Source organism: Misgurnus anguillicaudatus, chromosome 5, assembly GCF_027580225.2.
Source record: "Misgurnus anguillicaudatus chromosome 5, ASM2758022v2, whole genome shotgun sequence".
NCBI classification, from domain to species: domain Eukaryota; kingdom Metazoa; phylum Chordata; class Actinopteri; order Cypriniformes; family Cobitidae; genus Misgurnus; species Misgurnus anguillicaudatus.
In genome coordinates, this window is record NC_073341.2 from 18,857,193 (window position 1) to 18,884,080 (window position 26,888).

A 26,888-nucleotide genomic window follows, 5' to 3' on the forward strand; every position below is an offset into this window, starting at 1 on the left:
GCCTGATCAAAACTTACACTGTGATTTTAGTGTTAAGTGAATGCCTCAGTGTTTAAGTTGGGTAAGATCGCCACCTAGTGGATAATAGCGTGAAATATGAATTTGAGGTAGAAACTCCTCAGGGAGCATTTTCTCTTTATTGATGAGATGACTCAACAATATTTATTGACATTTATCTGGATATTGCCATTAATGTGGTGTTTATTTTCATAAATCAGTATGTCGCAACAGTGGCAGAGTGATACTTATGTAATGCGGTCTGAATTATCCACCCTAAGTGAACAGTTAAGGATTAACAAATTGTGATCTAATAAATAGGGGATAGTATAACAATGTCCACCCCTCAAAAAATGGCCAAAAGGTTAAGATCCCAGGTAATAATAAAGTATACAAAACTACATTTAAATATAGTAAATAGTAAAAGTATATAAGTAGTACTTCAAAGCACCTAAAAAGCTATACAAGTAATACCTAAGATTTTAGATTTTCTAGAAAGATTTCTAGTGTATTGAAATACATGATGTCTCAAAATAGCACAGTTAAGTACACTTTAAGTTTATCTTAAGAAGTACCAATGTTATGTGTCTGAAATGCAGAATGTAGCATCTATTTACAAATAGTATGTCTATGGTCCAAGGTGGTGCGAAAGAGTGGAGGTGGAGACAAATTTGCATATCAATAGATTAATATACTAAATAAGGCAAGGGTGTACAGTTACATTCAAGCTGTTTTAAAGCATGAGGAAATTAGGTAAAACTTTTATATATGCTATTATGATCCAAATATGCGTTTTAAATTATGAAATTCTTTACTACGGGGAGACTTTCGTCGATATATATGACTAGATGTCGTCTATCGGCACAATCCTAGTTTACAGGCCAAATGCGGCCAAGGGACGGATTTCATTCTGTATAAATGTTAAATTTAATTTATGTTAAATTTGTTGACAAAACCATGTCTGACTGGCTAAAAACTCAGTTTCTGTGTTTTTGTGTAGTTACTGCACTTGGGCAGTATACATTTTGAATAAACAGAGTGTAAAGGCCATATAATAACCTCAGCGATTGCAGCCAGGCCATTTTTTTTTTGCTGTGCTCACATAACATATTCCCCACAGCCTTTGTTAGTTTTTCTTTGTGGTTCCAGCTCCATTTGTTCAGTCGGCCTGATTGCTTCTCACTCCTTTGCCCAGCTCTTCTTCTGTTGGGATCACTATGAATGTCTGTGAATTTTAAACGCTGGATTAGAATCCCTGAGAGGGAAATGCAATGAGAGCTTTGAAGGCAGCAGCGTGCTAATTTGATCTTTTCACGTAAAACGCCTAGAATATTCCTGCTGTAGGTTAGATCTTAACCCCCTGGAGTGTCCATCCGCTACATAGGAGCAAAAATATTCTTTATATGGACTGTGGTTTAGTGAAAACACAGGCAGATAAGGATATGTGCTTACATTTCGACTTCCTATAGATTAAAGTCTGTCTAACATTGACTAAACACCATACATCACAATGGGATAAATCTCATACCAAATGAAAGAAGGAAGACTTGGGCACATATGTTGTATTCGTTACATTTTCATATCTTACCTCATTACGGAGTTGTACACTGTTGAAAAGAGAATGTTCACTTGTGACAATTTGCCCCATCGGCGGGAAAAGTTGTCAGATTAGATTATCTAAAAAGAAGAACACTACTTAATTGTGATTATTATTTTAATTTTTAAATTCAACCAAGAACTGGAAATATTAACTCTAGAGCTTTTCACATGGTGCTTTTGTGGGGTTAACTCCACATTGCGGTGCCAAACTCATGCAGTGTGAAACAAAGTAGGTTTAGAATGTTATTACCCTTAACTAAACACAGCTGAAGCAGCTAATTAAGGTGTTCAGGGTTGCTTGATAATTACAGACAGGTGTAGGAACTTAGGCGTGATGTTCGACAGCAATCTATCTTTTGATAGTCATATCTCCAACGTCTGCCGCACAGCATTCTGCCATCTTAGAAATATCTCAAAAATACGCCATATGCTGTCTGCATCAGATGCAGAAAAGCTTATTCATGCTTTTATGACCTCTAGAATAGACTATTGTAACTCGTTACTCGGGGGATGTCACGCAAATCAGGTAAACAAGCTACAGCTGGTTTAAAACGCCGCATGCTTACTCGATCTAAAAAGTATGACCACATAAGTCCAATTCTAGCCTCTTTACACTGGCTACCAGTCAAATATCGCATACAATTTAAAATATTACACACATTGCACAGGTGGGTTCACAAGTTGCTAAGCAGAGGTTTTACTTTTTACTTAAACGTATTTTTTCAAGTATTTGTATTTTATTTGTGTTTTTCTTTAGAAAACATACATGCCAAAGCATATTATCATATTTTTACTCTATTACATTTCATAATGTCAAGTTTTTGTTTTACATTTAATATTTAAGTACATTAACATACTTTTACTCAAGTAAAAGTACACAATTTAAATGTAATTAGGTATTAAATCAATTGTAATATGCAATATTAAAGAATACACAGTGATTCTATGCTTTAGAATGTAGTGAAGTAAACTTTTTCCCAAGAAAAACACCATAATAGAGCACAGATGCTTGGAAAATGTAACTAATGTAACTAAGTATTGTCCACCTCTGCTATCAAGTCCAACTAAATTTAATTTAAGCCGATAATTACCGTCAGTTTTACTGGCATTTTTGCAGCAGTTGCTATGAAAACCAGCCATTTTGTTAAACGTTTGCCACTCAACAGGGCGATATTCTGGCATGGTCACATGGAAATGTGACTTCAATGCATACCCTCTATTTGATTTTTGAGATAGTGCCTCAAGTGTTGGAGTTATAACCAGTCCGACAACTTACCTATGTGACAACTTACCCCACTCTCCCCTAGTATAAGGCCCTGTTTACATAGGAGCATTTCCGTTTAAAAAAAGTCTAAACTGGCATTTCAAAAAGGTTTTCCGTCCACACTATACACGTCCATAAACTCATGAAACATGACCATTCAAGCACACTGGGCATGAAGGAACAAGTTTAAAAGAGCTTATTGCTCTACTAATAGCTTGCCTTTTGCATGTAGGCAGCCACAGTGTTACTGCAGAATGTATTTTAGCCATTTTTTTTTATTGAATTTCATAACTGAGCCCCCTGGCGTGAGTTTATACACTCTCAGAGAAATGGTACAAAAGCTGTCAGTGGGATGGTACACTTTAAAATGGTTCTAATATGTACCATTTAGGTACATATATGCTATGATATCTACATATATGTACATATGTTCCTGAGATGTGTACTAATATGCACTCTTATAGGTATCAATGTGTACGTTTTGAAAGGCAATGACTCCAGTAACAACTTTTGTAACATTTATTCTCAGAGTATGAGGCACTGTTGTGTATTAGGGATGTATAATAAGGTCATGCAGAATAAGGCATTAATATGTGCTTTATAAGTAAGAGATAATGTATATGCAGCTGGTTGTTATTGCAGAAATAAGCCCAGACAGCGTGATCACACTTCATGTAATCACACTGAAGAGGCTTATTTCGCGATAACTGCCTGTATATTATCCAGCTTATTACATGCCTATAAGTAAGGTAAAAAACATAAAATATTGATTTGAAATATTTTCTCAAAATTGACTTTGCTCAATCAACTTCAAACACGAGTAGCTCTGCCATTTTTTTTTGTCAGATTCCAACAAAGTATAAATTCCTTTAAAGTTTTTTAACTCATTCCTCACCAGTCATCTTTTGGAAAAGTTGCCCGCCAGCATTTTTTGTGATTTTCACAAAAGTTTCACAAAATTTTCAGGAAAATGTAAAAATATATTAACATACAAATATATCAAATGAAAGAACAGATCCTCTGCTTTCAAACAAACAATAAACAAGCAAACAAACAAACAAAACGGGAAGAAACTGTTTCATCTATATCTATATTTTTTTCCTCTGCTTAAACTTTTAAATATGGGTATTTTTCTTTAAAAATACACATATTTGGCAAAAAAAATGAAATAATTGCATTTTTTTTGTGAAGGAATTCTGTGAGAGAGATTAGATTCGGAACGATTATCAAAACATTCAAAGGTAGCCTCTTATGGAACGGCTGAAATTCCACAAGGGGGCGTATTTGTTCCTCAGACGTTGCACAATAAACGTGACATCAGAATATATTTATTATAAATCGTGAATGAAAAGTGAGATTCGAACGAATGTCCGTTAGTGAACTATATACACTATTTATATCGTAATTCGGTCAGAAACGTCAAGATTTTGAGATGAACAAATCGTTTTGGATTAAAAGGCTTGGATATTCCATTTCCTTGGACTTTTGGGGATTTATGAACAATTTGTTTTAGACAATTTCACCGAAGCGGATAAAGGGAAGATTTTGAAGGTAAGTAAATATCCTAAATCAGCGCCGCCCGGTTCAGGTAACTAACAACTATAGATTACAGTTTTATGACTGCTAAAAATCATATGATGCTTTGTGTGTGCGCTTAATGGAATCCCGAAAGTCTAAGCTTTCCAACGATGTGCCACATGACCGCATATTTTAAAGATTTAATGCTTCAAAGTTACAATGACGTAATGCAGCCTCACGTGCAAGGGAGGGGGTGTACCGTGTACGGCACAGTGTTCCTTATCAGGTTAAAAATTAGTAAATAATGTTTTGCTTCAGTTTTTTATAAATTGGGTAAGTGGATCTAGTGGATAATCTCGGTATTACAGATTAACATTAAATATCATCAGGAACCCTTTTTATGCACATGTTTTTTTCTTAATTGACGAGATAACTCATCAATGGCAGGGAAAGAGTTAATAAAGAATGTCAAAATATAAATAACTCAATTACTCAAAAATAATTTTTTGGAAAATGTACTCATTCTGACTCATTTTGCCAGCATGGGTCACAAATAAAGCCTCATTATTTTAAGGTCATTGATGTTTCAGGAGTGTATTACTATGTGTATAATGCCATCACACTGCTTATGCTTAATACTCTAATTACATGAACCAAAGCTGACTTGATGGGATATAGCAGGATAAGTAGGGATCAGCTCTGATGTATCCTTTAGTTTACACAAAAATGAGCAGGTGAAGTTATTACAGAGGTCTCATTTGAGCAATAGTGAAAGGTAAACAATGTCAGAAACAAAACATGTATCTGTTTCCATCTTACCCGCTCACATCTACAGGTGAGAAAAACTGCTCCGAATCTCCACTAGGGCAAATCGTAAATCTTCTGGAAAATGTGCACAATTTATACACTTCACACATTTCTACACATCAAGGACAAACAATTCAATCATCTAACAAGAGATGATTCTTAAACCTAGAAACTGGAATGTCCCATGTGAAGTCCATGCATACATTTCCAAAGGATTGACATATTGTGTCTAGCTTCGCTTAACATAAGCAGCTCTTTCCAAGGTCCCCAACAAACAGTGATATGTGTGAAGAATAACAATAAGCAATAATACTCGACTCCTACCCGGTGAGCACATACCTGTATGATAAAGTGATTTATTCAGTATCTGATCTGAATACAAACCACAGTATGAATATGTTATAAGAAAGCACATTGATAAGTAGATGCACAATGGGAATTGGAGGCACTAATAAAAGTCAATAGATTCAGGCAATCATTGTTGGGCTTCTTACTTGAAAAATATTCATCAAACTGGCCGCAATGGGAAAAGACAGAAAACGGGAAGTAATTGCAATTAAAAAGATAAGATTTCTTTCTTCATTCCTTTCTGCATTAAATTTAATTAACAATATTTGCTCTTTGGACCTTATCTGTATAAAGAAAATGTCAGTGTCTACAGGTATGGCACGTCCACTTGATGACGGGACAGAGTAAATGTCATCTGCTATTCCCAAAAGCTCTTCATAGTTTCCATTTCTTTTCTACATATTAATGGTAAATCCTGTTAAATAATAAAAATGACGCAGGTTAGTTTTGACCTGTTATTTGGCCTCTGATGTTTCTAGCATGGTAAAAGATGAAGTAATAATGCTGTTCATATCAGACTTATGCCCATCCAAGTTGAGTTTTTGGAGCTTTAGCTTTAAGCTCAGGGCATCAGCCACACTTATCCTGTACAGAGTTATCTGGCTATCCACAGAGCCTTTAAAACCTTACAAAACTCACCTCTGGAGCAGGAATAAAGCAGGAGTTTCATTGTGAGTTAGCTAAACCTGAAAATATAACACTTTTACACTTACAGTATACTGACGGGCATTGAATCCGCAAAGTTTGTTGGCGCGTATTCCGTTTGGGCCTGGTTATTAGTCAGCAATTGAAATGGCTTATTTTTTTATAAATGTCACTTCATTGTTATTTAACAAATTTGACTGTTTTTAGCTGCAACACCCTTATTGCAACCAAAGCATGCAAGCCTTTTTGGCAAAAACCTTAATTTCTAAAAAAAAAGACAAACTATTGCAAATCAAAAAAGTCAGAATGTAAAAATGAAGAAAATGAACCACACATTAGGGTGTACTGTGATCCATGTGATTGCCACATACAGGTTGTATTCAGGTACAAGTAGGCTTACACACAAGAGACCCAAATATGAATGTGGTCCATGGTTGTTTTGCAAGTCGTTGTTCATCTAAATGATCTTTTGTGATATTTTGAATTTTTAAAAATATGTCATATATTCTGTTTAGTCAAAATAAAGTATTACTGTATTGTGAATTATTAATGAGGATTAATAAATGAACTTTTCATGTACATACTAGACTACTGAAAACTTGTTTTTTGGAAACATGCTGTAGAACCTTTTTAAAGGGACACTCCTCTTTTTTTGAAAATATGCTCATTGTCCAGCTTCCCTAGAGTTAAACATTTGATTCTTACCGTTTTGGAGTCCATTCAGCTGATCTCCAGGTCTGCCACTGAATCTGATTAGACCATTAGCGTTGCGTAAAAAAAAACCCAAAGAGTTTCGATATTTTTCCTATTTAAAACTATTGAAAGTAACCAAGCGGACTATTTTCGGGCAGTGCATAATATCACTACACCTGCTCCAGCCGTGCAGTGTTTTTTGCAGCCCTTTTAGTTTTAGTCTTAGTCTTTTGGACGAAAATGCTTTTAGTTTTAGTCGTTTATTTTAGAATATCCAGCCATTATATTCAGCTGTTGCAGACGCGCAATGACTCTTGGGATATCCTCGGCTGTTAAGGATCCATTCATTCTATCCTTAACAGCGCGGAGAAATGAGGACGCATTTTGAGGCTTCATTCTAAGCATCCTTTGAATTGGGACGGCCTTACTAGCATCAAGTAGCACTGCTGTGACGCATTCGGTCTTAAAATACGTCCTTAGAAGGTCAAAGCCTTTGAATTGAGACACAGCCGTAGTGTGAAATCTGGTGCGTGGCATGGCGGCAGCCGGGTGGTGGGCATACCCAAAACAAGGATACTTTTTAGGTAAAAACAGACAGATTTCACGCAAAATAGGCAGAAATGACGTGCATTGTGAATGTCAGACTTATAATAATTTTCGTTCCATCTTGCCTCGTCAAGGAAAACTCGAAAGCGTCTCGTCATGTTTTCGTCACCTTAAAGCCATTTTTAGCTAGTCATCGTTGCGTTAGCGTCATAAAAAAGGTGAAAAAAATCACGACTTTTAATTTTCAGTCGAGCTTAGTACACGATGTAACTACAGAAGAGTCATGTTTTAAATAGGGAAAATATCGAAACTTTTTGGTTAGTGAGATGCTAATGGTCTAATCAGATTCAATGGATTATGCTAAGCTATGCTAAAAGTGGAAGTGCCAGACCCAGAGATCAGATGAATGGATTCCAAAACGGTAAGAATCAAATGTTTAACTCTAGGGGAGCTGGAAAATGAGCATATTTTCAAAAAAGTGGAATGTCCCTTTAAATGCTGTTTTTTAAATTGCATAGGAAATTCAGTATTGCTATATGTATTAATCTTAATTTAGAGCATTAAAATCTTAGCTTTATTATTATCATACTAATGAAGTGTGAATATCATTTAACAATGAAATGAACATGTTTCACGTTGTTTCAGGAAGATTATGGCAGATACAAGTTTTCCTAGTGGAACAAATTACTGACAGATCAAGCCAAATTTGACTCCAGGCCTTTTTGGAGAAATGAATAAAAAAATGAATAATTTATGTGGAAGGACAGAGAGCTACTCATTGCTCTGCTCAGGCAAATGAAGGAGCGAGAAACACAACCACTAGATGATTCAAGGTGGCACAAAATTGGGATTTTTAATTAAACGCTTGATTACCTCCTATTAATTGGACCTCGGTTAAAATAAATGTGCGGGATTAATGTTTTAACCTTCCAGGAAGTAAGGTTCCCCAGCAAATGATCTCAAATAAATCCACCTCAGTCATTTATCCCTAACCTTTATATCGCAGCAACAAACAGTTCTGTTTATTAAAAGAGAACGACTGGTCAAGATTGTACAAACATAATAAATAGCATCTCTATAAAATATCACATACAATTTAAATAATTCATTAGATATGACTTATAATAGATATCCAATTGCAACACTTCTACCATGTTAGTGCCATATAATAATCATTTTAACATAAAACAGTTCTATATTTCTTGTTTTCTATTCTTGTAATGTTAAGACTTTGTATTAGGTTGTTTATAAGATTACTTAAAACATATGGTTGTATTCTTGTAAGGTTTTTAATACAGTAATTCTAATGTGGCACAAGTGTTGTGGGTATGTATTAGTACTTTTTTTGTTGAACCTCACTAAAACCAAACTTTAGCCAATTGTGAATAGCTGAATGCATGTAGATGGCATTAATCATAAGCGACAATAATTGTTGCAAACCATATGCATTTGTAAAGTCACAATCACATACAATCAATCCACAATTCAAGTATCTCGCTGCGTGCAAGATTAGTCCCAGTTTTTTCCAGATGTGTGAGCACACCTGATGCAAAAACAAATGGATCAGACTGTGCTGGCTTGATGTTGTGTACAGTAGGTGTTTGTGCTTGTGTGGAAAAATGTCTGCTTCCGCTGAGACAGTACTGGCGGTTTATTGAGCTGATGATTTATGTGCTCGCTCTTGTTATTTCCACATCTCGCCGTGCGAATGCAAAGCACAGGTAGCTTTTTAGGGAGCAGTCGCAATGTGTTTGTGTGTGCTTCTTTGTGTGTGTGTGTGTGTGTGTGTACAGTACACATCCTTGGTTAAAATTCTGATGCAACGTTGTGCCTAGGGCGGTCTGAACTGTGTTCTCAAATCCAGGCAGTTCATCATCATGCATCTCTACCTGAGACTTGCTCTAACACTGCACATATGCCGAGGTGAATGCAGCTGGTCACCATAAGTGTATTATGAATGCATACTAGTTTATGAAGGTTTTTTGTGTCTGTGCATATGCCGATGAATCTCCTGAGCATGTACAGATTCCTCTGTCTCTTAGTTTAATACATACATACTGTATGTTTGTATAATTCCTTATTTCATAATTCCTCATTTGATACTTTTGTTTCAAAATGTAAATATGTTACTCTTTCTTTGTGACTTAAATTGATAAAAAAAAAGAGGGTGCACATCTCTCCTCTCTTTGTCAGGGGACACTGGCTTCTTATAGCAGCTCCCATCAAATTCACAGCTCTGCTCCTGACCTTTAAAACCACCACTGGGTAAGCACTAAAGGTCTTCATGGGTCCACTTAGATCCAAAAACCCGAGGTCTGACCCGAGACCCGATCGGGTCTAAAAGTTTCACATGTGCCTCGGACACGGCTCGGGTACAATAATAGCGGCATCGGGTCATCACCACTGCGACAGTGCGACCTTTGTTGATTCTTCTCGTAGCGTAGTTGGAGTAAGCGTTGCAGGAGTTGAATAAAGTTTTGCCGTTGATAGCCGGAAGCTGAACATCTTCTTTTAGAAAGCATTTCGAGGTGAGACTTAGAAGCACAGCAGGGGTTGTGTAGGTAGGTTGTTTTTTTCCTTGGTCTTTTTTATTAATAGATCTATTTGTGTAGTTATCAGGTTCCATTTGTGCCGATGGTAGACTACTTGAATGGTGCAAACAAAGCGCACTTTAACCTGTTTCATTAGCCCATTCATGACGCTGTTGTGATGTTGAGTATAAAATAATAAAGATAAAAAATAAAGCACTTTAATTTGAATGATTTTAGCGTGTGTGATTTATGCATGTGCATGTACGGGTCGTGTAACGGGCCAAATATTAAAGGTAGGGTAACAGATTTGATCCTAAAACATTTTTAGTTATGCTGGTTAAAAGTCTCCTCACATACTGATAGCAATCACTGTGTTAAGTTGTTTAAATGTATAATGTATTATATGTATATCGGATCTTGTGCTGAACTTTTCGGGTACGGGCAGGAGTGGGTCTCCAAAAATGGACCCTGCACTGGAGTTTCTTTCTGTCTGACTGCTGTGTGTGGGTCTGCAGAATGCACACACGTCAGTGCCGTTTAAATTCGGGTCCAGTTGGGTTAAAATAAATTGCCACTAGTTTGTGTCGTACTCGGGTCTAATTTATTTGGGGTTGGGTCGGGTCTGTCTTTTTAAAAAAATTATTTATGCAATTCGGGTTCGGGTATAAAGTGATTCGGGTCATTTCGGCTCGGTTACATTTCTTTGGACCCGAGAAGACTAGTAAGCACCCCCTTACCTTCAATCGCTTATACAGACTTATGTACCCTCTAGTCTAGATCCTTGCGCTCTGCCACAGAGCGACGGCTTGTGGTGCCATCCCAAAAAGGGAAAAAACCCATCTTTTCAACACCTCACTTATATCTTTTCTTTTTCTGTCTTTACCTTCTCTGTCAAAAAAATAAATAAATACTTACCTTGGCTATGCACAGTGGCAAGAAAAAGTATGTCAACCCCTAGGAATAAACTGGTTTTCTACTGTGATTTGCTAAAAATGTGAACTGATCCTTATCTAGGTCACAACAATAGACAAACACAATGTGTATAAGCTGACAACACAAATCATTTTAGTTTCTTGTATCTTTTTTAAACAGTCATTAAATTAAACACCCATTAAATATTCAGTGCTGGAGGAAAATGTAAGTGAACCCTTGGATTTAATATCTTGTTGAACCTCCTTTGGAAACAATTACTTCAAGCAAGCACTTTCAGTAGCTCTGAATAAGACCTGCACATCGTTCAGAAGAAATTTTTACCCAATCCCCTTTAAAAAACTGGTTCAACTCAGACACATTTGTAGGATGTCTGGTGTAAACCGCTCTCTTGAGGTCATTCCAAATAGCGCATTTTGTTTTTCTTAAGCCAGTCTGTGGTGGATTTACTTCTACAGAGCTTCAACTGGCGTACAGCCATCGTGACATTATCCTGTAGGATATTTTGTTAAACTTGAGAATTGATTTTCCACACGATGATGGCAAGTGGTCCAGGCCCTGAGCAAAGCACGTTCACATTATAACAATAAATATAACGATAAATATAACGTTAACTATAACGATAACAATATATCAGCGTCCACATTATAATGATAACTTTATGCTAATTTGCTCACGTGCAGGGCACTCGCGCAAATACTTGCCATTAATGACATTAACTTTTATTGGATATTTCTTGTAATAAAAACTTTTGCAATTGTTTACATATCACTAAATATGTAAATATGCTGTTCTTATTGCATTTACACAGCGGGTAACCAGCAGATCTCCTCAACACGCTCAGTTCACGTAAGTCTAAACAGTGAATCTAGTTTGTTTAATCCAAGGAAATATCTTACCTTTTGGCGTAGTCAGTGTGGTAGAAAAAAAGCATTACGTAGTGAATTTCACAGCAACTGCATCAGCCTGAGGTAATTTTATGTTGTAGACCTCTGCATTGAGCTTTTGGTAAATGGTAAATGGACTGCATTTATATAGGGCTTTTAACAGACCTATGGCCATCCAAAGCGCTTTACAATTTTGCCTCACATTCACCCATTCACTCACACACCGACGGCGGTGTCAGCCATGCAAGGTGCCATCCAGCTCGTCGGGAGCAGCTGGCGTTAGGTGTCTTGCTCAAAGACACCTCGACACTTGGTCAGGTGGAACCGGGGATTGAACCACCAACTAGAGCTTAGATCGGGCCCAACAAATCAAGCCCGACCCTACCCGAGCCCGTGCACATTGTGTCCGAGCCCAGCCCGGCCCGACACGTTCACTGTAATTATAAAGCCCGAGCCCGATTTAAACCCGACCATTTTTAATATGTCGTTATAACCAGGGGCGGCGCCAGATTTTTTAACGCAGGAGCTGCTCTGATTATTTAGGCTACTGGGGAGCAGCTGCTGCACAGTTTTATATATATAATATAATATAATATAATATAATATACATAATTACTATTAATAAGTGAGCAAAAACTGGTCACTCAATATTAAATATTAAATAATTTTAATTATCATAATTAAAGTTTTAATTGTATTACATTTAACAAGCACAACATTCAGCATTCAATCAAATATTCTTAAAGATTAATTATTATTAATAATGTTATTTCAACATAATATGTGTGTGGGCAACAAGCAAGATGTGCATTTGTAAATTCGGTCATTTCGGTGGCAGCGTGTGTTGCGAGTTTCAAATAGTGTAATAACGCAGGCGCGCCGGCGCTCATGTCATTATTATATTGTCTGCTACATTGCTTTTTATGTATTAAATCCAGTCAATTGGTTGATAAAAAATGTATTAAAATTAAGATACAATTAATACTAAACGAAATTTACTTTAAAGAAAAACTTTCTTCAAAACTTAAAACTAAATGTGCTTATTTAATGGCTTAAACACGTAGGCTATACTACAAGCTCTCTTTTTGTACAAATTGCAGAACATTAATTTAATTCAGAATTTTGCAAATGTTGAAATACATTTTTCTGTGCATAGTAAAACATATCTATAACATTTATCAAGTTTATAATTGTGCGTGCATTTACACTCTAAAAATGGTTGGGTTAAAAACAACCCAATTGGCAACCCAGCGCTGGGTAAATATTGGACAGAACACATGCTGGGTTAAAGTAACCCAACACGTTGGGTAACACATTTTAACCCAGCAGGTTGGGTTGTTGAGAAAACCCTACATGTGGTCATTTTAACCATTTATGGGATTAATATTCTGGGTTTTGGGTTATTCTTGCTGGGTTATTTTTATCATGTGCTTTAATGTAAATCAAGACCATTGTTAACAGCAAATAAATGTTTATTTGACTGCAAAATAACTACAAACTCTTACATTTTTACAGTTGTAAGTTGCAAAATCATTTAAAGGACTGCTTACTGACCCAAGTATAAATATATTTATAAAATATCATAAATTATGCACATTGAAGTAACAACGTAACAGGTTGAATCAATTCGTTTGAATTTAAGACAGAATTTGTAATTTTACAGTATATAAATGAAATACTGAAATGTACATAAACAAAACTACAGCAGTGTAAGAAAAGAAACAATGTAATTGTTAAATTAAAAGTAAAATCATTCATAGATGTGTAAAGTTTTTTTAAAGAACAAATGTTTTAAGTTTCACAGAATGGAATGTATTTGACTAAAAATACTTCATTTATTAAAGTTACTCGTCGCGAACAAAGATGTACAAAGGAATTGAACAGCAGGGGATTCATCCATTTGAAAAATGACAGACTACAGGAATTCCCATAGAAGCACATTGCCTGGGGTATTTATTTTCAAGCACTTAAAATGCCTTTAAACCAGAGACTGTAAAAAATATGCAAGTAGTGTCCGTGACGTCACCTATTGGTTTGTGAAGAGCATTTTTTAAGCTTAAAGTAGGCGGTGCGTGCCGTCGACATCTTGGCCGAATTGCAGTTTAAGTCACCTCCGTATTCAGAGAGAGAAAAAAGATTGAGAGATCTGCTGCATGTTTCCCATGGCCAGGACGAAAGGAAAGGGTTTCGAGGATTCTGTCCAGAGAAGAAATTCCACCACATTTGTTGCAATCTACAAAAGAGGAAAAAACTTTTAGTGGTCTGAACTGAATGATCAGATTTAAGTATTCAGAAAACCATGTGGGCCAAGTGAATTAAACATTTTATAAAAATTATAAGGCTTTCTTTTGCATCCCTGGCTGCATTACCACCACATGTGAGATTTTTTTTCCAAAAATGCAATGGCCTGTTGTCAGTTTGCATAAGACTTTGGTGTTACACTCCTTTAACTGTTGTGCCAACAACAAAGGCTGCAAACCACACAGACTGACAAATAGGATGATCTGACTATAAAGAATAAAGTGCTGCAGAACTAAAATGTAGCAGATAATTAAGACATTCTCAATATATTTTAAATAGGAATTATTAAATGTTATACTTACTGACTGAAGTTGTTTGAAGGTCTTGCTAGCCTCATCAATGGATGGACGTTAAAACTCTGCACACTCTAAAAAAAGAATTGAAAACAACATCACATCTGATCTCTGCTAAAAACATAACATCTCTGATACAGTATCAGCCACAGATCAGAGGGTTGGTCAATATAAATTTGAAATCACAGGAGACAACCCAAAAATATTATGAAATTAATATAAAATGGTAACTAAATACGACTAAATAACACATCTAAATTCATATAACACATATACATGTTTGTTAACCGATAGTCACTTCCACGCAGCCTCCGTCTTGGTAACAAATACGTTTATGTTTTCAAGTTCATGTACAAACACTTAAATTATTGTTTCATTTTAAAAGAGAGGAACAAGAATACATATAAGACACCGGTTCTTGGAAACGCTGTTTCGTTTTAATTTATCGACGCATTACCTGCCGTACCGACGGTGAAGTAAATTTGCTGCTTATCCTGACCCTGCCTCAGTGACAGAGTAGACGCCGGCTCCGTGATCCTCCGCCGCCGGTTAACACGTGCTCGCGCCTCGCGGTCTGTCTTTACATATCGAATGACAAGAAAGCAACTCGTTTGTCGTTAAATTTAATTTAACAGCGTCGCTATCGCTTGTTAAGCTGGGAAAGGGAAAACTGCGCGTGTGTGACACAAGAAGCCGAAGTGGGGTTGCGAAGGTCGACTCGGTACCGGTTTTGACTCGCTTTATTAAAGGCTTACAGAAATTGTCATGAGTTAACGTAATCAACCGTGTGATGGGGATTTTGTAACATCTATTTTATTAATTTTATTAATATGCCATATCAAACATCTTAGAACGATTATTCGAGTCAATTTGTGTAAATGGCGATCTGAGGTAACAGTCGTCATTCATCCAAATTACACCCGTCGTCTTAGTCTCTATAAATTAACACGTTGCTGTCTCGCAAAATGTTATAATCTTGTTTATATTCATGAAATGTTCACAAAAACATAAACTTACCTTGAAACAACCGCTTCCAGTGACTCTGTCCTTTCACGACGACACATTCAAACATCAAGGGCGCGAAGCACATGAGCCTCTTCAAACAACCCAACATAATAACCCAGCAGTTTTAACCCAACACCTAGAAAACTGAAACTACCCAAAAAGTGTTTAAAATGTAAAAAAATAACCCAGCAAAACAACCCAACAGACTCAACCCAGCATTTTGGGTTAAAAAATAACCCAGCCATTTTTAGAGTGTATTATTATCTTGATGAATAATACGACAAGAAAGAAGCATGTAAACTGCGTTGTTTTTTTATTAAGAAACAACTGAATGGATCCTAAATGGATTGAAATTTCGAATAAAGAAACATAAAAAAATAAAATAAACCGTGAACAATGATGAACACAGAAAATAATGGCCTAAGATTATAGGCCTACTACTTTAATAAAATTAAACAATGTTTTAGAACAAATAATATTTTATAATATAATTTTAAACATTATAAATATTTTTAAAGCCTATTAGAAAACGTAGGCATATAGTGCAAAAACGCTGCTCCATTCTGGTAACCTCCTGCCTGTGTATGAGCCTGTAGATTAAGAGAAATTGATTAGGCCAAGTAAGGCTGCCTGCATTTATTTAATAATTATATAATGTCATATTCATCACAAAGCTATAGCTACTTACATGGTTCTACATGTTGTCATGCAAGAACAAGATTGCGTCGACAGTTTCTGGTTTCAGAGCGGTCCTCCTCTGCTCTATCGTTCGGCCAGCTGCGCTGAACACCCGTTTGCTGCTGCTGCTGCTTGCTGGAATGCAGAGGACGGATCTTGCCAGCCTGGCTAGTTTTGGGTACACCAATCCGTTCACTTTCCACCATTTCAGTAGATCCCGGTCGTCATCCATGGCATGCTTTTGTGAATTGTACATAGCCACTTCATCCTCATCTGGTTCGTTATCATCGTCTTGGTTCTCCCACTCAGCAAATTCGGAGTCTCTCCTGGGCCTGGCTGCTGGTGGTGTGAAGCCAGTACTGCTCGTTGCACCGTGAGCCACCGCAGCATCTTCATCCACAGGCAAGAGTAAGGTGCGAACGTGAGCATGTACTTCAGCTATCTCTACAGGAGACATCATCCTCAATTTGTTGAATTTGGGCCAGAGGAAAAGAGCAACTTTGTGAAGCATGTTCACCTTGATTTTTTGCACAATGAACTCGGCATGTCTCTGGCGCACAAATGCTTGCTGCGGTGAGTCAGTGGGAGAGGGCTGGCAATGTCTCTTCAGTCTCTCAACCCAGAGGCAGACCAAGTTTATGGTTGCATATTTGTCGCCCTCCAACTCTCTCTGGGCATTATAAAATGGCTCCAAAAATGTGACCAGAAAGCTCAATAAGTCAGGTGCAATATTTTCGATGCGCTCAACTTCACCGCGGGTCTCCAGTTTCTCTCGTAGCTCTGCGTATATGTCTTGCAGTGACTTGAGTGTGAGGTACACTGTGCTGAATCGCGTCTCCCCCATCTGTAGCACTGTCTTTGACAATTGCGCAACCAGTCCAGATTGTTTTAGATATCTTACAAGTCCTTTCGCAGCAGATATGGTCTCTCCTATATCCGGCGCGTTTTCGGACAGTGCGTCGGCATGCAGACCGTGGCGAAGGACAGTATTAATAAGGTGGTCAAGACAAGAAAGCCTTTTATATGGTTCTAGGGCTTTGATTATGTTGCTGCCTTCATCTGTTACCCACACTATTCGGTTGAGGGAGCTAGGGTCAAGGCCAAATTTGTTAACCAGCAAGCCCACTATCTCGCGTCTGATATTTTTTCCTGTTTTAGCATCTTCCACGGGAAACATTGCGGTGGTGAGAGTTTTGCCAACTAAATCGTAATTGTCGGTGATGTAATGGCACGTTATTGCGATGTAACTTATTTTTCTGTAGTCATCAGTCCACATATCCGTGCTCATCGCTACGTCTCCATTCTTTAGAGCATCTTTAAGCGTCTGTGCCAGAACTTCCCTCCTCTCATCTGCCTTTTCTATACAAGCCTTGGAAACTGTGCTATGATGAGGCAGAATGGACTGGGCCGAAACACGACCATATGTAGCACCAACATTGATTAATTCTTGAGCTAGCCGCTCGAAGCCCTGGCCACTTACAACGTAAAACGGCCTTATGTCCTTGCAGCAAAACTCAACGCATTTCTCTGTAACGGCTTGCCTCGCCCTCAGGGGAATGTTTGGAGGAGTAACAAAAGAGGACATTGAGGGCTGATGCTGACCGCTATCATAATTTCTGTCATGGCAAGCCTGCTTCATGTGTCTGTTCATCGTCGAAGTACCCGTTTTTTTTGCTGTCATAGACGAGCAGCGTGCCGCATTTATTGCACGAGACAAAACCAACACACGTGTTGTCACTCCCCACGACTAGTTTAAAATGTTTCCATACCTCAGATTTTCCTCCAAACGTGCTCAAATTGAATTCTCCTGTTTTAATTTTTTTCTTTGTTTGTTCAAGCTCCATGATGTTGCAGTTACACTTAAGCGAATAGTGCAGCACGCACAGCAGGTGTGATGCGTTACGTGTTCGAGACTCCGAGTGAACGAGATGCTGCGCATGACACGTGACGTGCCCGACCCGACCCGAGGATGTTGCTGGAAATTTCGGCCCGACCCGGCCCGCGGGTCGGGTCGGGTCGAGTCCGGGCTCGGGCTCGGGCAGAGAATCTAAGCTCTACCACCAACCTTTCAATTTGTAGACAACCTACATGAACCACTAAGCCACTGCCACCCACTTTTCCACTGTCATTTGTGCGTGCATTTGAAGTCCAACTAGATTTGATTGGCTGTCAATGGTTTATCGTTTATCAGGTGGGGAAAAATCACTCAGAAAGTGATCCCAACGATATCGTTCGTTGTATCTTTATCGTTATAGTTATGGTGTGAACTCCACTTTTGTCTTGATTTTCTAAACTATATTTTTTATAGTTATAGTTATTGTTATCATTATAATGTGAACGACCCTTAAATCATGATTGTCCCTCCACCATACTTCACTGTTGGGATGATGCTCACTGTTGGTAAGCTGTTTGCGCTTTGCGTAATAGTATTTCTCCCGAACAATTCAACTTTTGTTTCATCAGTCCATAAAATAGTTCCCAGTAGCACTGGGGTTTGCCAAGGTGCTCTTTTGTCAAGGTGCTTATGTTTTTCGTGAGAGCAGGGGCTTCCGATGTGGTGTTCTGCCATAGACACTGCCTGTTCAAAGACTTATGCTGAGTTTACACCAACTGTGTTTCAGGCATCAAAATCGCATCTACCGCGCCTAGTTTGCCGCTTGAACAGTTTGAATGCATTCGCGCTTGTAGAGCGAAGTAGACGCGCAAAAAAAGCAAGCATTTGATCAGAGGCAAACTCCGCTTTTTGCGGGAGGGGCAAGTGCTATGCGGTTGTCTGTTTGCAAGATGACTGATGTTGATTGTGCATTTATCGAGAGAGTTACCAGTTTGTATTTGGTAACCTTACTATAGGGAGAAAATAAACGGCGCAGGTCGATAAACGTCACATGACTCAAAAGTGAAGTGTGTACAGGTATTACAACTTACCAGGTTGCCTAATGTCCTCACTGACACTCTTCCAAGCAACGTCCTTTTTATTCCTGTCTCTATAGAAATAAGAACTTGTGTCGTATAGCTCCAGGTGATTGCTTACGGACAATATCAAGCGTTGGTTGAATGAGGGCTGGCACCACAGCAGCAAGCAAGCACCATTCGCGCGTATCGCGCACAACGCTCAATTTCGCGCATTTTGCGCGAGCTAGACGTGTGAATGAGGCGGAAACGGGTCTTCCGCGCCAAACGCCTCTTCCACACCGTGGGACCTCCAGACGCGCGTCAACGCTTCTTCACATTGACTTAACATTGAAATCACTCGCGATTCACGCCTCTACCGCGGTTGGTGTAAATGCAGCATTACGTATTGTAGACTCATGAACAGAGATGTGTACCAGTTACAATGATGTCTTAAAGCCTTTAGCTGTTACCCGTGGGTTCTTCTTTACTTCATTGAGTATTCTGAGTTGTGCCTTAGGAGTCATCTTAGCTGTGTGCTTACTTCAAGGAAGACAGAATTAAAATGTCTCCATTTATAGACAATTTGTCTAACTGTAGACTGATGGATGTCTAAACATTTTGAGATTGTTTTGTATCCCTTTTCAGCTTTATGGAGTGCAACAATTCTTAATTGGATATCTTTAGAGAGGCATGGTTCATAAGAGCTAATGCACTTAACCACACCTTTAAACTCATTTTATTAATTTGACTCCAGTTTGCCAGCTTTTGACACAAATTAGCTTTGATCAAAGTTATTAAACTGTAGGTTCACTTACATTTTCCTCCAGCACTGTGAATATTTAATGGGTGTTTTCAAAAAAGACACAAGAAACTAGAATTATTTGTGTGTTGTCAGCTTATGCACATTGTGTTTGTCTATTGTTGTGACCTAGATGAGGATCAAATAACATTTTATGGCAAATAACCAGTTTATTCTTAGGGGTTCACATACGTTTTCTTGCCACTGTATACTGTGTTAGACTAAATGAGACTAGTTTTAGTGCACTTATGTATTGCTGTTCTTGTGTCAGCGTCTGCTAAATGACTAAATGTAATATAAATGTAAACTCATCTGTTTGGGTGTTTTCATCTTACCTAAAGACGGATCTCTGACATGCCTCTTATAGGGCTGTGCCATAACAAAAACTAAACTAATAAATACTTTTCATTAAAACGAATGGAAAATCTCTGCCAGAGGATTTATTAAGCCTATTGAAATTTTGATGATTTTGCAAGGGGTCACATCACGTAAAACAACTCACAGTCTAAATGCTTCAACATTTGACTCTTTTAATATATGAGTGTATTAACTAATTAATGGCTGGGGACATTGAGTTATGCCGAAACAGCATGAAAACATATATCTTTCAAATATTTATTACATTCATCCCTCCATTACATTAACGAGTCTGTGTAAAATGGCTGACTGAAGGGGAAAATACCATCTGAAAAGACCAGGAAGGCAAAAAGTTATGTGAGTGTACTGCTGCAATAGCAAAAAGTACACGTCAGAATGTCAAATCATTTATGGCACTGCACTTTAGTTTCTCGACAAAAAATTGGCTTATCAATTTGTTTAAACTTTTATTATGGAATAACAATATGTGTTTTGTGTACTGTTTGTAGTCTTATTTATGTAGTCTTAACTGCTTAATTATATTTAATCTTTACATTTTATAAGCATTAAACAATCCTGTTTGGATAGAAAACAATTCCATAATGTTTCTAGGGTAATGGTCTCCAACATGCCCGCAGGCCACAGGTTGCCCGCACAGAGTCTGTGAATTGCCCGCCAATGCACATTCTATTAATAGCCTCAATTTTGATATTTATTTATTACATATTTTTAACATTAGCTTGGGTTCTTTTATGTATGTTAACATTTTAAACAATGATAAAACATTATCAACAAGTAAAATTAAATTAAAATCAACAAGTAAAAAAGTTTTAAGTAGACTATACTGTATAAGAAAGTAGCCCTCCAGATTGTTATATCAGTTTCCTTTAAGTTAAATTAAGTTAAATATCTATTGTCCCATTTCTTGGAAATTTATCTTGGGCAACCATGACAAGGCCAGTACAAGATTAGACACACAATACATAAAATATTGATAAACATATGGCGGTTTCCCAGACAAGACTTATCCTATGTTTGAGCTGCTTAAATTTCAAAACAGCTTGCCCTGACATCTTTTATCATATATCAGTGCCATTGTTTTGTCTTAAGATTCACACCAGTGTTTTTTGTAAGGTTTATTTGTAAAAAACTACTTAAATGTCCTAAAATAACTAAGGCCCATAATGTTTATCCAAAATTATGGTAGGGTTAGAGCAAGGGTAGAAAAATTATACAACTACATTTCAGCTGTTTAAGCTCCTAACGCCTCATTAAAAATATTTTGAGAATCATTTTGGCACTGGGTTACTGTTTATGGTGTGTCCCTGTCATAAAAAAGCTGAGCAAAGTTTTTGGCTGTTTGCTGTCAATAGAGTCAGTATTACATTTCCACAATATCAAGACACCATTTCAACAAATACATTTGAGATTTCGGAGACTAATTAAAAATTGCCGGATGTTTAACAGCTTGCCGCTTACATTTTTTTTTAGACATTTGAGACAGCAATTTTCACACACCAAAAAGTTTCAAGTTATTAACATTACTTTCATAGCAGTTTTTATTCATGTTTAAGTATTTAATAGGAAATGTGCATTACGTTTTATGTTTTTAGTAGGATGTATAATGATTAACATTTTTAACATTTTTATATTACTTACTTCACTTTGCTTTTTGAATAATTAATTGTTGTGAAATATTTAAACAAATCATACTAATACTGTTTAGACAACATTTTTATTGGTTACAAAAAAAGGGATCAACGCAAATAATTTTTTTTACTGGCCCGGTAGGGTCAGTGGTTCAGGTTTTCACTTGCCCTGTCAAATGTTTACTGGTCCCAATAAAAAAAAATGTCAGTGTCACATATTTAAAAATAATAATTTAAAAGTCAAATATAATTGTATACATAACAGACATGTTCCAATGAAAAAAGGCTCCCAATTTGTCTGCTTTACCTGTAAACTGTGCAAAATATTGCTTTGTTTATTTCATCATGTTTTACCCAAGTAAATGTCTGCTTCCAAGATTTTAAATAATATACATTGATGAAAATATATTTTAGTGACTGAGGGTGAAGCACTGGCCCGATCGGGCAAGTGACAATACTTTTTACTGGCCCGAACATCTCTCACGCTTGCCCCGGGCCACCGGGCAGTCCTTTATGTTGAGCCCTGGTTTGCTTTTATCAATACAATTTATATCATTTTTTTTAAACTAATAAGACCTCAAAGACTTAATAAATCTTTAAAAATTTACCCCATAATTAGCAAAGAATAGATACCACCAGTTAGGGATGCATAACAATTAATCGTGATTAATCTATAGCAGAATAAAAGTTTTTGTTTACATCATATATGTGTGTGTGTAAACTGTGTGTATAAATATGCACACATACATGTATAATTTTAAGAAAATATATATATTTATATATAATATAAAGTATACATAAATACGGAAGAGGATTAGGGCCACTGGTGAAAAAAATATTTGAATTCTGACTTTAAAGTCAGACAGATTAAAGTCAGAATTCTGAGATTAAAGTCAGAATTCTGAGAATAAAGTCAGAATTCAAATATTTTTTTCACCAGTGGCCCTAATCCTCTTCCGTACATAAATATACAAATGCATTTACACATGTAAACTTTTTTAAATATCTTAAATATATACATGCATGTGTGTGCATTTATCTATAGACGGTTTCAGCAGTAACAACATAAAGAAAGCGGCTTTTGTGGTCAACACGTAACTTCCGGTAAACTCTGCTAATAATAAATTACAACAAAGTACTTTAAAAGTAGTTTATTTATATAACAAGCAAAATAATCAACACGTAGATTACCTAGGAAACCAAAACATTTGTTATTTTCGACGGGGTAATTGTTCAATAGTTCAGGGCTGCGTTTCCCGACAACGTTCTCTCTTAGCGCGCTACGAAGACTCTTAAGTTTAACCTTAACTACAGGTTTACCTTTTCTAGGCGTGTTTCCCGAACTGTACCTTTGCGGGTTTCTTAAGGTATACTTTCTTACATACGACGTTACCAGGTGCTGTCCATGGCGATGATGCTGAATAGGTTGATATCGATTGCTCGACAATCAATTGTTCACTTTATGTAATAGGTACTTCGCTGCGTTATCAGAGAGCGGTGTTATTTATTAAAGAAACATTTCAGAAATAGTCAGTGCTTTAAGTGGCCCAAAAGAGGTGCCGGTACTCTATTTTTTTTTGTTTTTTTTTTGAACCCCTATATTGAAGGGGTTTTATATTTAGCAGTCAACAGACGACCTTGTAAAAAATAATTAATCCTTTTATAAATTTGTGGATTTGCTTGAGCTAGAAATAGCTACTGAAAATAAATAAAATGTACAAAAGGATTTTGAAAAAATACCATTAGAAAGCGCTACTGTAGAAAGAGTTTTTGAACATAAATAAAATGTGCAAAAGGTAGATATGTGAGTAACATTTTCAGCATGGTAAATGCTAAAACTAGTGGTTCAGATAGAAAAAGCTTGAAAAAAAACTTGAGGGTCTATGGGGTCAAGAATAACAAAATACTGGCCATTTGAAACTCTAAAGTCATTTATTTTGTCCCATTGTTTTCCATTTTGCGGGTGGTAAAACTACTGTGCACGTCGTTCAAATTCATTGAAATTTCGTTTACTTTTAGTTTAGCAATTAAACTAAATGTATATTACAATTTCAAGAATGTTTTCTGCACATCGCCTGAGGAAATCCGAAGTTGCGTCGAGCGGAACCAAACTGACAGCTGCGACAGCGGAGAATATCACGTAGCCTACCTACAAGGCTTGCGTCTGACCTGCAGCTATCATTCTGGCTTGGTGGGATGTCAGCGAGTCCTCTGATTCTGACCTTGTTCTTTTACTACTCAGAGTCTAAAACAAGGAGGGCATATTACGTGTTCATTGTATTTTCATTTTAACCGAGCAGCTATGGTTGCGCGTTTCACACGCAAACACACACCTCTCCAGAGCACGTTGACACTGACTGAAGGACGCATGCGCTTTTAACTTGTAAACGCAAGGGTGTATGGGTAATGTAGTCTCTGCTCTCGGTGGAACGAATTAAGGGCGCTCTGAAAAGCGGCAGTGCAGCCAAATGATTAAATTAAACCTCTGATTTTTAAATAGATGAGCGTTCCGGTACGCTAAAAGCACGTTCTGGGCGCACGTAGAGGTGGTGGTACGCTCAAGAGCTATTTTTAGAAGTGGCGGTACTGAGTACCGGGGCGTTCCGGCCCACTTAAAGCACTGGAAATAGTTCAAGTTACATTTATTAGGAATATCTGGTAAAAATATTTCAAATTGCAAACAACTAAATATAAACCTTGTATATTTTATTTTATATCAAACCCGTGCAAAACTCTCAACTTCATGTCCAAAAGTATAATGCATAAACTGCTCCAATGCATCCATTATTCATTCACTTTAAAGGATAATTTATATTAGGGGTAAATGCATTGCACAGGGAAATAAGGTGGGTCGTGCAAGTCACCTGGCTTGGCATTACACTTAAAATATAGAAAAACAAATTGTTGCTCATTAGTTCACGCGTTTATGTGTTTGGACACTGCGCAAGCAGCGCGTTTACAATGCGGATAACGCTTAATGGACGCATTTCTGGAGCCGCGCCTGTCTGTTTACCTTAAATATAACATAAAATATATATTATATGATATATAAATATATAGTATGATTGTTTTAGGTTTAAGCTTTAATTAGTTTTAATGTGGAAAATTTGTTGACCTTATACAAGCAATTATCAAGTGGAGCCTTTTCTTTTTAATGTTTATAAAGAATATGGCATGCAGTTGCCTCAAAGTTATAAAACATTAAAAAACTTCGATGCAAAGTCGAATTAACATCAATAATAATATTTAGGAAAATCAACAATTATGATTTTGTGATGAATGTGCTCCCGTGGCATGCAATTTTTTTACTTGATTTGTTTTATTTGCAGCTAAAATAGCCGGTAGACTAAAGATTTAACGGATTTGAAATGCACAAATAAAATAGTAAGATTCGCTGTATAGCTGCCTGCCATAGTTTCACCAACTCCTCCACCCAAAATCTTTTTTTAATAGTTTCTTTAGCCTGTAATAATGGTTAAAAAATGCCTAATTTAACACGGAGTGTACTTCAACTTTTTTTAAACAGATATTTAGTTATATAGACTGCAATCTACACAAGCTTTTATCACAGTCATGGCCCCTAGCGGAGTCAAGTGGGATAAGGTATAGCTAAGATTGCTCCAGACCAACCTTCCGAACAAAAGACTTACAGAAGTGATACATAACTAACAACCTTACGGGAAACACGTATTAACGATAAGGTACATCTTAAGGAACAACTTAAGAAAGACGTAGAGCTAAGAAGGTTTCGGGGAACGCAGCCCAGTTTAGCAACTAGTCAGACCATTAAGAAAACTGAAACTGGAAGTAAAGTTCGGACTAGATGTGTATCACGTCACATATATGATGTAAACAAAAACTTTTATTTGGTTATAGATTAATCGTGATTAATCATTATGCATCCCTACCACCAGTACATTTTCAGGAAAATAAATACAGTACAAACTCAACTTTTCTTTATTATGAACAAATTTTTATGCAGACAAAACAAATCAATAGCAAGATATGCTATTTTTCTTCCTTTATGTTTTCTGCTGCCATGCTCGACTTCCACTTTTTATTTCATTACTATATACATTACATGAATTTAGTTTCATTTAGATTCTCCCACCAAGGTACTATAATGTGTTATCAACCTACTGCTTTAATGTGATAACATGTAAAGAAAAAAAATATACCGAAAACGTAAACACATTTTTGTTTAATTCAGTTGTTGCTGTGGTAATGAATGAGCTAGTGCTTGCTAGCATTGTTGTTAGCACTCAAATCCAACACAACCACCCTAAGTTTGTATAGAGGTAATCATTCATGTAAAGTTCTGTCAGTAATAACAGTCATATGAATAAATGGGCTTATTTTAGTGCTGTGTGTTTACAATGTTCTGACGTACAGTTTACAAACAACACCCTGTGAATTTTGAAAACTTAAAATGAAATGGCACAGAAAATATGGACTGGTTTGTGACTTATATTGAATCGACTACTGATTGGATTACATATAAATTAATTTTGACAATGTGGTCTCCGCACAGCGAAGAAATACGCTTTGTTTATACTACAGTCATGAGAAATCATTTCACTCATTTATCTTGCGCAAATCAATTCGTTTTCATATAGCAAGGAAGCAACTGCGTATGCAATATTCTCATCCTGCTGTAAGAAGCAGCTAAAAGTTGCTTAGTTGGTTTAAACTGGGAGTAGCTGGTTTAAGCTGGTCCTCCCAGCTTGGCCAAACTGAAGTTTTACTTTGTATAGCAGCTTTATCCTGCCATTATCCTGACACCAAACTAGAAAAAGCATGAACAAGATAGGCATGATCATGACACATATCTTTAAAAAAATTAACAAAAAGTTAAACAAAATGAGATGAGCGTTCCTTGTGTTCCTCTTGACTTTGTGGTTTGCTTGTTTTGTTGTCACTTAAATTTTTCTTGTACACTGATTGGCTATACCGAACAGACAATCAGGGGTGCATTTCCCGAACAACGGCACAACTCGTTGCTGAACCAACATAGTATGGTGCAAAGTGGGAGAAACTTACTACCTTGTCAAGACTGTTTCCCGAAAACATAGTAACTTTGTCGCACATTCGTTGTTTCAACCATGTTGGTTCAACAACATAGTTGATGATGTCACATGGGAGGAGGAGT

The 26,888-nt window shown here is 36.9% G+C and overlaps 1 protein-coding gene and 1 long non-coding RNA gene across 2 annotated transcripts in view; one reads left to right on the forward strand and one right to left on the reverse strand.

Moving 5' to 3' along the window:
• Positions 1-26,888, forward strand: part of LOC141363840 (uncharacterized) — a 169,725-nt gene that overhangs the window by 57,317 nt on the left and 85,520 nt on the right. The gene's annotated exons all lie outside the window — the stretch shown is intronic.
• On the reverse strand, positions 15,626-18,062 carry LOC129441631 (transposable element Hobo transposase). Its single transcript, XM_055201281.2, has 2 exons — positions 16,053-18,062; positions 15,626-15,954 (listed from the first exon to the last, which is right to left on the reverse strand). Exon 1 carries the CDS (start codon positions 17,721-17,723, stop codon positions 16,059-16,061), a length of 1,665 nt encoding a protein of 554 aa, XP_055057256.2. The 5' UTR covers positions 17,724-18,062; the 3' UTR covers positions 15,626-15,954; positions 16,053-16,058.

What these genes read in the sequence shown, in the direction of transcription:
- LOC129441631 (XM_055201281.2), bottom strand. Translation starts at nt 17,723, where the DNA reads ATGACAGCAAAAAAAACGGGTACTTCGACGATGAACAGACACATGAAG.